The sequence below is a fragment of the Hippocampus bargibanti genome, linkage group LG06, assembly GCF_051943395.1.
Source record: "Hippocampus bargibanti isolate YZ-2025 linkage group LG06, ASM5194339v1, whole genome shotgun sequence".
In the NCBI taxonomy this organism is placed as follows: Eukaryota; Metazoa; Chordata; class Actinopteri; order Syngnathiformes; family Syngnathidae; genus Hippocampus; species Hippocampus bargibanti.
This window is the reverse complement of record NC_142739.1, coordinates 29,628,207-29,642,027: the sequence shown is the minus strand read 5'-3', so window position 1 is coordinate 29,642,027 and position 13,821 is coordinate 29,628,207. Positions and strand designations below refer to the sequence as shown.

Genomic DNA, 13,821 nt, shown 5'->3' with positions numbered 1-13,821 from the left:
GACATGAGAAAACACAGCAGTCCCGTGTGAAAAGATAGTAAGGCACGGTGACATTGCTTTGGAAATATTAATCTCTTGGAGATAAAGCTTGAAAAAAAAATGCAGTCGATTATCACTGTCACAAAAGGCCATTGTGACAGCTGGCGCGGCGGGTGATTATGTCACATGGACAAACTTTTCATACATTATATCCAATCAATATGGGTATTATCAAATCAACTTGGGGGGAATAAAAGAAACTTAAAAAAATATATATACAGTGATACCTCAGCTTATGAACTTAATTGGTTCCCAGAAAGTGTGTGTAAGGAGAAAAGTGTCTCTTCCAAACATTCATTTCCCATAAGAAAACATTAAAATGAGAATAATCCGTTCCCAGGTCCCCATAAAACATAGTTTTCAACTAAATAAGCCTTAAAACTACACAAAATACACCTTACTTCATGTATAATAAATGTGATATTGTATTGTAATGAAAGAAATTAACTTTACTATATAATAAAGTTGTTTTATTGACCTTTGTGATGGTCGTTGATGGCTTGATGGAATGGATAGCTTTTTGCATAAAGTGTCTCAAGGAACTCTGGGTTGTACATCTTGGAAGTTGTGATATTGCAACAGCAACAGATGCCGGCAGATACACTAGAAACTTCATTAATATTGCAAATTGGCGTTTTCATGTTTATTATGTTTGTTAAAGTAATTAGGAATAAGTGCCTTGCATGCTGGGTCCGAGAGGATAACTAGATAACTAGCTAGTTAGGGTTAAATCTAAGTGGAATTTATGCAAATTGCGAGAAGAACCGTGCTATTTCCAAATACAGTAAAGTCTCGTTATATCGATATCGGATATATCGATAGTCCCGGTTATATCAATACTATTTCTATCCACGCACGGAGAAAATTACATGCAATCAGGGTCGGATATATCGATAGTCCCGGTTATATTGATATTTTTTCCGACTCCCTTGAATATCGATATAACGAGACTTTACTGTATTTTCTCGCACTATGTTCGATTGGCGTCCATCTTGTGGCCATTTATTTGGATGATGGAGTGGATGGAGGTTGCCACAGCAGGGGCCAAGGACCCCCTGCGGGGTGACTACAAACTTTCTAGCAGACCGGAATGTGTGAGAGGCGTAAACCACAGCAGGGGGGGGGGGGGGGGTGGGTGATCATAGTAACCCGATCGCGGCTCGGCTGTTGTGATAGCAGCCCGTGTTTGTGTTACATAACGCTGGCGGGAGCAATAATAGCCGGCTAGCATGTACTACCAAGGGGGAAATCGAAAGGCGTCAACAGAAAGAAGAGTAGGGCGTTGAGGCGAAGAGAGACACAGAAGAGGATTTTTGACCTGCAGATGGTGCAAAGTAGGAAGAACAGCTGGCACAGACATGCTAGTTCTGTATTTTTTTTAATTTCTGTAGGGCTCCATTTCAACTTGGCTGACATCCCATAATACGCTCCAGAGGAAAGAGATGGTTGGATGGGTGTAATATTTGATATAGCCATCGATCATGAACACCAAATCTATTTGCTATCTATCTATTAGCTACATAGCTATCTCGCTGGCTGGCTAGCTATCTAGCTGGGTAGCTGTTAGCTATCTATTGGCTAGCTAGCTAGCTTTCTATCTATTTGAGTTACTTCCGGGTTGAGTGAACGCTGGCGCCTGTGGCTGCCGCTGCTCACCCAGAAAAAACTTCTCCTGTGACTGTAAAGTGACCTTGAGAGTTTTGAAAGGCGCTTATTAAAGAAATGTATTATTATTATTATTATTATTATTATTAATGGAATCCATTACCGTAATTAAGGGCCCTTGATCAAAATGGAGTCAATTCTAGATAGTGGCAGGAAGTCAGCAAGTACAAAGACTCGGTGACTTTTGTAATTTTTCAAGTATCTGTCCTCGACTTGAGCATTTTTTTCTGGAGATCACATTGTTGCAAAAGTGTGCACACCCTCATTATTTGGGTGCAGTTGTATTCTGGAACTGTATTTGGAACTGTATAGTGCCACTTAGCAGTTTTTTTTACGACGATACTAGTGCAGCGTGTTCTACCGGAAACAAATTCCTTGTGTGTTCTACATACTTGGCAATAAAGATGATTCTGATTCTGATTCTGATTCAGAATGATCCGATCATGGTCATCGGTGCATTCAAAGTGCTTTGGATGATCTGAGAATCCATTTCAGATCTTCTAGTATGCACTCTGTGACATTTTTCTGGTGGGTTTGAACAGGATCCTGAAGGTTTTGAGCTGAAGTAAGATCAAGACCAGTCAGCAACACGTTTACTGCACAGGTGTGCCTCAGGTGGTCCACAATCAAAGCCATTTCACTTTCCAGAAAGTCAGTTCGTAGCACCTTGTTTACGTTTTGTTGCGGGTTTGACTGGGTCCGAGTTGGGGTTCCGAGAAACGACAACACATCTCCTCCTTCGATTTTACATGACACGGTCTAGTACTCAAAATGACTTGATGTACATCAATGGTCAGTTAGGATAGAATCTCAGATGATTGACGTGGTTTTCTGAAGGCTTTAAACAGTCAAATACATGAAGGTGGGCGGATATATTGAGTGCGCGTCACTCCTTTATTACCGCCGGTGCATTGATAGACATGGAATGAAGAGTAACCAAAGACGGGAGTGATCTGGGACGATAAATCCAGCAGAGCCTCGCTTAACTGTACCCTGTAATCCCAGTTGGACCGCTTGGATTAAGCGTACAGGCTTGTTGGCCGATTGCGATCGTTCCCGCATACCCCGTTGATTAAATCAGGAATCTGACGCGACGGATGGAAATCACAGATTCGGACTCTAAGTGAGGACTGGGGTAGAGGGGGGGGCATGGAAAGAGTCTGGTGGACGGTGAAGGTGAGTGACAGATTGGAAACTGGGGGTCATCAACTGTGGAGACGTGGAGGGGGTGCTGATGGGGGGGGGGCTTACTAGGGGTGAAAAGGAGGTTTGAAATACCTCCCAACCCATTCAGGAGCACTTGCCAGAAGCCCAGCAGGCGAGGCACAGACAGACTTAGCCGCAGAGAGAGGGGGGGGGCGTTGTGTATAGCGTACATCCCCGGGGGAGAGGCGGTCATTGTCTACTTTGCCGGTCCGCCGATCAGCTGCAGGTCCAGTAGTCGACTCAACCGGCACCAAACGAGCATCTCCAGTCCTAGTGCAGTTTCTGCAGCCCAACGCGAGAAGGTGTGGACGACCACAGGTTGACGGGAGGGGGGGGGCGCCATCACGCACCTCGTACAAGAGATGACAGTGAGTACTTTGACCAAGATGAATCCATTTTGTTTTGAATCAGCCGAAACGATGCAAAGTCGCCAATCGAGACCCCGTTCGCCTAAGACGAAAGCTCTACGTTTAGAACGTTGGCCCATCCGTAGCTCGTGAGTCGTGCAAGTGTTGATATTGAATATTAATTTCATTTCGTCAACATGCTCTTCACGAGCTAAAAATTTTAAATTGTTGTGACCGTGCGAAAACATCCTGATCGACAGTACGACACAAATTCCAATCGATAGGGTAGTTTGTCAAAAGTGAACTTCACGACCTCATGGCAATTCTACTTTTCAATGACTAAATTTTGCTAATTGATAGTGAAAACCTGATGATTAAGAAAATTAAGAAATAACTAACACTGAAACTTTGCGCACATTATCTCGATTTTAGCCTTGACAAAAAATTAATAATAATAAGCACCTTTCAAATCTCTCAAGGTCACTTTAGTCACAGGATACGCTTTCCTGCGGGTGAGCAGCGGCAGCCACACGCGCCAGCGTTCACTCAACCCGGAAGTAACTCAAATAGATAGAAAGTTAGCTAGATAGTCAATAGATAGCTAATACAGTAAAGTCTCGTTATATCGATATCGGATATATCGATAGTCCCGGTTATATCGATACTATTTCTATGCACGCACAGAGAAAATTACATGCAAACAGGGTCGGATATATCGATAGTCCCGGTTATATCGATATTTTTTCGGACTCCCTTGAATATCGATATAACGAGACTTTACTGTAGTTAGCTAGCTAGATAGGTAGCCAGCCAGCTAGATAGCCACATAACTAATAGATAGCTAGCTAGATAGCCGGCCAGGGAGCTAGATAGCAAATAGCTAGCCAGCGAGATAGTTAGCTAGATAGCTGATAATACATTTGGATGAGCTAAAAAGGGGGAAGGGGGAATGTGTTACATTTTACATTGATGACGGAGCTTCAATTCACTTGAAAAATGTTACTGTAGGCCACAAATAAGTTATGAAAACATTAAAACAAATCATATTCAATGTAAAAAAAAATCTTGGATTCAGTTCTATCAAATCCAAATAAAAGCTTCCGACATGAATAAAAATTACAGATTTATGATTTAGGAATGTTGCGCTATTTTGAAAACACTGCTCAAAGCAGTGAGCAGAGGTTCATTTTCTCAAGCAGATTCAAAGCAGACTTTGAATGAGATGCGGGATCCCCCCTGGACTGGTCGTCAGCCCGCAAGAAATTGGAGATTGGTCCAAGAATTTAAAAGTTAATATTCTGTTCCATGTGGCCTTCAATCAGCATCATTTCACATTGGCGGTCATATATTACCAACTGTCAGGTCACACGTATACACGTGGTTCGTCCGACGTGACTGTCTGAACATTTCGCCGACATTTGAATCCATCGACACGCCATACATCTTCCGAGAGGTCAAATGTTCCGTTTAAAAGACAGCCGTCCTGTTCGAATCTGGGTCACCCTCCCACTTGCTGACATTTTCCGATGCATGCGAGCAGGGAATTGGCGCATAAAGACTTTGCATAGGGTGACGGGGTGAACTTTCCCCGACAGACCAGGGCAGAATAACCATGTTTTATCTGGAACGTCGTAAATCTCCCTTCCCGTTCACATTTGATAAGGGATTTACTTCAAAACGTTATCATCCAAGATTCCGCCGGGCGAGACAAAGTGTTGACCATTCAAGACCTGAGTGACAGCTACAGATGCCGCCATCGTGTTGTTGATCCCGCTAGAACATGTGACCCAACGCCCTGTCCCTCGATGGACGCTGTGATAGCAGATTGAAACGTTCATTTGAAGTTATGAAGGCAAAACGAGAGACATTAATAAGCGCCTCATCATGACACAAATATGCAAGAAATTGATGGATCGCAGGTTTGTAGATTAGAAGTCCGATCCAATCAATCACTCGCACCTATTTAACCAACTTCTTTGTTTATTGTACGTTCAACCAGTTGCTGATGTCTTTGCAGAAATTGCTAGCGACAAAAAGGAAGGAAAACAAAACATGAACAGATAATGTAGGTCTTGCAAAACCGCAAGGTCCCAACATACCTTGAAAATACGACTGTGTAAGCTCTCAGTCGTAGTGGAGTGGTCCATTGATGAAAATGTTTCTTCAGCCGTCATCTGTACTTCTTTCAAGGTGTCGGACGTTTCGCTTCTCATTCAAGAGGCTTCGTCAGCTAACGAAGCCTCTTTGATGAGAAGCAAAACGTCCGACAACTTCAATCAGAATCAGAATCATCTTTATTGCCAAGTATGTAGAACACACAAGGAATTTGTCTCCAGTAGAACACGCTGCACTAGTATCATCATAAGAAAGACTTCATCATAAGGAAGAAGCTGTTTAAATATCTGCTGGATTTGGTGCGCGTGGATCGGTAGCGCCTGCCTGAGGGGAGTAGCTGGAAAAGGTGGGCAGTAGGATTTTCCGCGCTCTAGTTTGGATTCTTGCAGTGTGCAAGTCCTCCAGAGTGGGTAGGGCGGTGCCAATTATTTTTTCCGCCGCCGTTCAAAGAAGTACAGACGACGGCTGAGGAAACCTTTTCATCGATACCTTGAAAATACACTAACCAAAGAGTCCAAACGGGCGTAGCCAAAATTAGTAAAAATCTCCAGTACCAAAATCTTGAAAACGAGGAACATGAGCGAGAAGGTCTACAAAATAACACTCGAAGCAGGACTTCGACAAGGGTCAATAATCAGGCAGTGACTTGGAAGCTCTATGGTCCGCCGAAAGGAGGGAAACACCCTCCAGTCCAGCAAGAGCTGGAACAAAACAAACCTTTGACATAACAGGAGAATTTGTTTGACGTAATGTCCTATTTTGTGGGTCCGATCAAAGAAGTCAGACTTATCGGCGAATTCTGACAGGACAACCGAGCAACGATTGTTCATCTTTTGGATGATGACCAGATCTGTGTGAAGTCTGGCTAACACATTGCGACATAAGACAAACAGAATACCCATTTGAGCATTCCGCCAAAAATGTTTCCTTCTGTTGAACCTATCGTAAAGGACAACAGTAAGGAAAGCAGTCAAATGTGCCGTTCCTCTGTTCCCCAGCAGGAGGCAAATGCCAAAGAGCTGGACGAGCGCTGCTACCTGTCAGCGCAAGCCATCTCCAGACTCAAGGTGTCCGAACACTTCAGAGTCTTGAAGTTCCTGGGCGAAGGTTCCTACGGCAAGGTCATGCTCGCCGTCCACAGGAAGAAAGGTCCGTTGCGATGACACTTTGTGGCTCATTTCGTCTCCGTTGTCGCAGTGAGAAATTAGCATGCCGCCAAAACGCTCGCTAACTCAGTTAGCTAACGCATCTCCAAATCCCAGACTCCAGTTTCCCACTTGTGATGCAACATTACGTTGTGTTGAGCAACTGTGGCAGTCATGCGAGGACGGATGAGTCTTTGGACGGCGTCCATTTTGGCTTTTACACACCGGCTGCTTTAATCAAGTGCGATGCTTCAGAGTTGGGTTTCTCAAAGGTGTTAGTAACGCAATCGCCCGCAGAGAGAAAGTAACATTTGTTCCCCCGGTTGTTGATGCGCAAAAGTAACAATCTTGAAATCCGGCTCAAAGTCCGAGAACTAGTATCTCTCACGTCCTTTCTAGTAAGACAATTCAACGCAAGCGGGATCATGAATTCCTGCTCACGCAGGTTTATTGCTATCCAGTTGACTGTAGTCGATCGTTTGACATCTGACGAGTCTGCGGCATGTTTCATTTCCTTCCAGGAACGCCAATGGCGCTGAAGTTCTTTCCTCGTCGCTCCACGAGTCTCACGTCCTTCCTGAGGGAGTACAACTTATCTCTTTCCTACTGTACCCATCCCTCTCTGACACGGGCACTGGGGATCTTCTTTTGCACGTCGACGCACTACGTCTTTGCCCAGCAGGCCGGCCTCTACGGTGACCTCTACAGCGTAATCGTATCGGAGGTTGGTAGACTGTTATGTGTACGATTGTACAACAGGGATGGGATAACGAGGGACATCTTGTCACTATCGGTAGCAAGAAAAGCTATAAGAGCGATAAGAGCGAGAACACTCGGCCGTGACGGCCCAGTCGGCAGCAGGGAAGTGTGTGAAGTGAGGCATGAGGCTTCCATTAGCGTCACTGACAGCGTCTCTGTGTGCCGTCTTGTCAGCACTACAGACTAGCTACTGGACATACCAAAATGTACCAACAAAGGCCGAAAGACACCAGGGAACTAAATACAACTGCAAATACGATGAAAACAGCATGGGTCCTAAAATCCAACCGATGCACAGAATCCAAGCCCAATACAACAAAGTATTGCCTGCCGTGTAGGAGCTAAACCATTTTAGACCATGACCTCTAAAGACCACCCGGTTCTGCAGACGAATCAACAGATTACTTAGGTCTATCCTATCCAAGGGCTACCGTCGGAACCCGTATAGAATTAACCACAGTGGCGTGCAGTGCCGATGGCAGTTTGAAGGTACTTGTCAGTCAAAGTATCCCTGGACTGTTCACAGTAACTCAGTTAGCATCTGTCATTCTACATTTACAGTATCATGGTTCAATTCTGTGGATTGCAGGCCGGCCTGAACGAGGACCAAGTCCAGAGGGTGATGTCCCAGCTGAGCGGCGCCGTGACCCATCTCCACACGCTAGGCTTCGTCCACCGGGACATCAAACCGGAGAACATCTTCCTGTGTGACAGCTCGTGCAGCTGGGTCAAACTGGGCGACTTTGGCCTAACCAGGCCCATCGGCTACACCGTCGGTGCCGTGTGGTACGAGTCGCCCTTCTGTACCCCTGAGGTGCAACCCGCCAAGGAACCGGAGAAGGAGAAGGAGTGTGAAGTCACAGATGAGAAGGAGGAGAAGGAGGATCTTTGGATCACGGTGGAACCCTGCATTGATAGTTGGGCTCTGGGGATCCTCACCTACTGCCTACTGACCAGTTGCTTCCCGTGGGAAGAGAGCACCACGGATGACCCAGGGTACACCAAATACAAAGCCTGGTTTGAACGAGACTGCGGAAGTGAGATCGGCGAGAAGGAATTGGACTGCTACAGCGTCATGAAGGAGAACCACCGGAACAACCCGCCGCCGTCACAGTTCCGCGGACTCAGTTCGCTGGTCATGGCTCTTTTGCGCCAATTGCTCAACCCGGACCCTGAGCTGAGGGCGAACCCCGAAGAGATTCTGAGCTATCTGGGAGGACCCTGGCTCATGGAGACCGAGCAGGAGGAGAGGAGGAGGGCGGAGGAGACCAAGAGGGAAGCCAGGAAAATCAGGGAGGGGGGAGGGGGAGTCGAGGAGGAGATTGTCAGGGAAGGAAGAGGGGAGAGATAAGCTAACATCAGGGTCGGTTTTTGCCCTATCTGACCAGATACGCTCCTCAAAAATAATTTGGGATATTGGGCTTTCGGGTGACCTTAAAATGCTCCCAGTGACCTTCATTTGACCTTGTACAGCTTTTAATAATATTATATTTCATTTTTAAGCGCCTTTCAAAACTCTCAAGGACACTTTACAGTCGCGTGTGGCTGCCGCTGCTCACCCACAGAGAAACTGATCCTGTGACTGTAAAGTGACCTTGAGAGTTTTGAAAGGCGCTTAGAAATGAAATGTATTATTGTTATTATTCACACAATATCACACCAATCGTTTTTGTTCGGCCATTTATGGTGGTTTGCAATGTTTGTTAGCATTAAGCTAGCGAGTTCAAGCAAAACATCGGCCGAATGACGGCTCGTATCTCATCAAAACTCGGGTCACTTGTTTCTCAAGAGGTCACCGTTTTGTATATTTTGAAATTTGGTGAAATTATCACTTTAACTGACACATTGAGGAGCGTTGCAAATTTTTTGAAGCAACTACCAGTAGTCAATTATGTCACGAAAAAAATTATCATTTTCATGTTTTATATTATCTTTCTTCAGAATGAACTGTACTGAATCTTAACCAATCAAATATCGCATGCGTACCTAATATTGTGGCCAGTGAGTGTATACATGAAATTGCAAATATTAGGTCCTTTGGTATTTTCCATCAATATTTGAAAAATATATACAGCATATATGTAGATATCATTGTCAATGTGTAAATATGTGTTTTAAAAAAAATAAATACAATGAAAAATAATAATAAAAAAGTATGATAAACATTCATGCCAGTGTGTAAAATTTGTGTTTTATATATATATATATATATATATATATATATATATGCTGATGTGTGTGTGTGTGTGTATGTACAGTAAAGTCTCGTTATATCGATATCGGATATATCGATAGTCCCGGTTATATCGATATTTTTTCGGACTCCCTTGAATATCGATATAACGAGACTTTACTATATATATATATATATATATATACATATTTATACGTATATACAATATTTATACAATGCTGTATTGCAATGATTTATATAGTGATTTAACAACTGCTGAAGCTTTAACAAAAGCGCTTAACATGGTCAGCTATCACACAGGAAATAAAGCAGTCACAAAGATAGAATATATATATATATATATATATATATATATATATATATATATATATATATATATATATATATATATATATATATATATATATATATATATTCCCTTGTATTTTAATGGCTGCCCTACATCTGTGACAGGGACACAATCACTGAATGAAAAATGACTCGTACTTGGGTTACAGCCCACCCGCCCCGAAAAGATATATGGCCATTAGGAACACTGAATCATGCCATGCAAATTCCACTCGTCTAAATAAACTGGAACAACTTCGCACACCCTAAAAACAAATTTATTGTCGATGCAAAAATAAATAAAAACTTTCAAAAGGGTGAAAAAGTAACGAGACTTCAAATTTCTAAGTACCATTTGCATTGTGCTACTTATTCAGTTTGACTTTGGAGCGGTTCCTGCGCTAACCCTGCGGCTAAAGGGCCACTCAACACTCGTTTAAAAATAGAACCCCAGGCCCGTCTATTTACACGCACTGCACTTCATCACCTTGTCGCTACTATCTGCACGGTCCTACGAATGCACACCGTTATTCGGAGGACACAGACCTGAAACGGCAAAAACTGAGATCTGTCTAATTTGAAAGACTGCTCAGAATAATAATAATAAATAATAACAATAATAATAATAATAATAATACATTTCATTTCTAAGCGTCTTTCAAAACTCTCAAGGTCACTTGACAGTCACAGGAGAAGCATTTCCGTGGGTGAGTAGCGGCAGCCACACGCGCCAGCGTTCACTCAACCCGGAAGTAACTCAAATAGATAGCTAGCTAATAGATACAGTCACAACAATAATAATAATATATTTCATTTATAAGCACCTTTCAAAACTCTCAGTCACTTTACAGTTACAGGATACAGTCACGAATAGATAGATACCTAGCCAGCTAGATAGCTAAACGATAGCTAGCTAGATAGCTAGCAAAGCTAGATAGCTAGATAGCTAGCCAATATATCATGATAACATACACCAAAGCAATACAGTTTCTCCCGTGCAACGATTTGATTTTTCGCTTGAAAGAGAAATAATAATAATAATAATAATAATAATAGCGCGTGTGGCTGCCGCTGCTCACTCACAGAAAAACTTATCCTGTGACTGTAAAGTGAACTTGAGAGTTTTGAAAGGCGCTTATAAATGAAATGTATTATTATTATACAGTGATACCTCGGTTTACGAACCCTTAGCTTACCAACTTTTCGGTTCACGAACGTTACATTTATGAAAATTTTCAACTTTGATAGTTCAAAAGCAGATTGTAGACTGCAAGGTTAAAATATTCCATCAAATCAGGCTCCACAAAAAAAAACCCGCACAAGCCATCTGTACACTTGATGCCAAAAGCTATCAACCCAGCTAAACAGATGAACTAGGTAAAATTATCACAGAAAAAGCACCCATAAGGATCATTCCTCAAGATTGTGAAAGAATCCTCATCAAGTGTTTAATGCCGATGAAACTCCACGCCATTCCATCAAGCCATCGACGACCATCACAAAGGTCAATAAAACGACTTTATTACACAGTACAGTTTATTTCTTTAATTATAATACCATAGCACGTTTACTATACATAAAATAAGGTATATTTTGTGTAGTTTTAAAACTTAGAAAGTAGAAAATTATGTTTTATGGGGACCTGGGAACGGATTAGTCTCATTTTAATGGCTTCCTATGGGAAATTGTTTTTTGGCATACACACTTTTCGCCTGACACAGTCTGGGAACCAATTAAGTTCGTAAGCCGAGTTATCACTGGAGTACTGTATGCTTCTCTCAGTATCTCCGTGAAACGATAGCTTGATTGATAGCGGCGCCGTGGAAGTAAATCCAGACGTCCAAATGTCTAAAATTCATCCTTGCGGCTAGCAATGTCATCACGTATTAAAATGTCCTCCCGCCACGATCCAACCGTTCTCTGACATTAAGCTTTGTATACCATCCAACAGCTTCCAGTTCTTAACCCTGATTCATTAGAGTCCTTCAGCTCAAGTTTTAAAGTTCTGCCAGTCGTGGCGAAAGATTTTTGCGCAGTACCCGAGGGAGACGCCGGGTATGTCGGCAGTGAAATGGAAGGCGGTTGTGAACGTGTGGTGCAGCGCAGGGTATGCAGTAACAAACCGCGTCAGGGTAATAAACGAGTCGAGAGTTGATTGTGTGTTTACTATCCGGTGTGTTTCATGCGTTCTTTCTGCGTCACACGACCACCGAAACAGAGGCAGCGGAAGAACTCATAAACATAAACTGTAACCCGGGAATAACACAAATGGATCAAAAGCTAGCTAGCTAAGAGATAGTTTACTCTATCATATTCATTTCATACCTTTACTGACCCATAGAAAATGCAGTATTTGGCTTTTTAAGGTGACAATTGTGTGAAAAGAAGGGAAAAGTACAAATTCGACTCCTGTATTTTAGGAACGACTTTCAGAGTATCACACTCCAGACCCGTATAATTTAGGAATTAACTATAGCTATTTAGCTGGCTATCTAGTTGGCTACCTAGCTAGCTAACTATTTGCTATCTATGAGCTGTCTAGCTAGCTAGCTGCCTTTCTAGCCTATCGATCTATCTATCTATCTATTAGCTGACTAGCTATCTAGCTAGCTATCTGGCTGGTTATCTATTAGCTATGTATTCGCTAGCTAGCAAGCTTTCTATCTATTTGCATTATTCCGGGTTGAGTGAACGCTGGCGCGTGTGGCTGCCGTTGCTCACCCACAGAAAAACTTATCCTGTGACCGTGAAGTGACCTTGAGAGTTTTGAAAGGCGCTTAGAAATAAAGATTTTAAAATCACCGATTTATTTCTAAATATTATCCTACTGTACTACAAATGTTGAATTAAATAAAAGAACATAATAAACTACAAAGTAATGGACCAATAAGAAATAATAAATATTCCTGATAATGTAAACGTAATAATTCTAAAGTTACGATCCGACATACGTGTTAGCATCAATGCTACTACGTAATAAATTACGATGCTACATACGGCGTTAGCATCAATGCTACTAGCAAGTGTGACTACAAAGACGGACACGTTCGATTGCTGCTTTCATTCGGTGGCTATCAGCTAATTCGTAGCGGCCAGACGACAAACTTTGCTCACATTTACATTTATGATTAAATAATTCTTGTATAGTATTTCCTTGTTTTGATGACTTACCACGTACACCTGGTTCGTCCTCCATCGAGGTGGAGGGGAATTCTCTTGTCAAAATAGATTCATCTTTGGAAGTCATGGCTGCCGATCAGATGAGAGGGATTAGCTGTACTTTTGGTCAATTTGTTGCAATGATTTAACGTCTTTTTTTCATTTATTGGCGGATTTTGTCACAGCTTGTTGGTCTAGCCTTCTGTGACCCGGTACCGGTCCGTGGACCGTTTTTTTTTTTGTGGACTTCTACCTTAAACGGCCTCACCAGTGGCCACCTGCTCAATATCTCATCTGTCACAATCGTCCTTGCGTTGTTTTTGGTTGCATTGCAATGTTTTTTCTTCCAGTCAGTTGCGGTCTGGTCCATTGGATTGGAGCGTTCCTGTTTTAAAAACTGTCATCAAAATCTCTCCGGCGACCTTGTTTGGTCCCTCAGACAGCTGAACTTTTTCATCAATGCTGCTACCATTGAAACTCTGGCTCCTCCTGCTGGTTGTGTCCAAAAAAACAGTCCCATACAGAACACTGGACATCATTTTGTCAATTGAATTTTAAAATAATAATAATACGTAATCCATTTCATCTACCAGCGCCTTTCAAAACTCTCAAGGTCACTTTACTGTCACAAGATCAGTTTTTCTTGCGGTGAGCAGCGGCAGTTACACGCGCCAGGGTTCACTCAACCCAGAAGTAATTCAAATAGATAGAAACATAACTTGTTAGCTAATCGATAGCTAATAAATAGATAGCAAGATAGCCAGCCAGATACCTATATAGCTATTAGATAACCAGCTAAATAGCAAGCGAGCCAGCCAAGTAACTAATAGATCGCAAATTGATAGCTAGCTAGGTAGCCGGCGAG

General features: G+C 42.6%; 1 protein-coding gene and 1 long non-coding RNA gene across 3 annotated transcripts in view; both read left to right on the top strand.

Moving 5' to 3' along the window:
• LOC148897182 (uncharacterized) overlaps positions 1-13,821 on the top strand; it is a 38,178-nt gene that overhangs the window by 14,988 nt on the left and 9,369 nt on the right. The window lies entirely within an intron of this gene.
• Positions 3,088-9,446, top strand: sbk3 (SH3 domain binding kinase family, member 3). Of its 2 annotated transcripts, none has more exons than XM_088999563.1 (4): positions 3,088-3,278; positions 6,374-6,521; positions 7,039-7,241; positions 7,866-9,446. In XM_088999563.1, exons 1-4 carry the CDS (start codon positions 3,273-3,275, stop codon positions 8,625-8,627), a joined length of 1,119 nt encoding a protein of 372 aa, XP_088855689.1. In that variant the 5' UTR covers positions 3,088-3,272; the 3' UTR covers positions 8,628-9,446. The 2 variants fall into 2 exon arrangements, with proteins under 2 accessions (XP_088855689.1, XP_088855688.1); XM_088999562.1 differs by having other exon boundaries at positions 3,089-3,278; positions 6,371-6,521.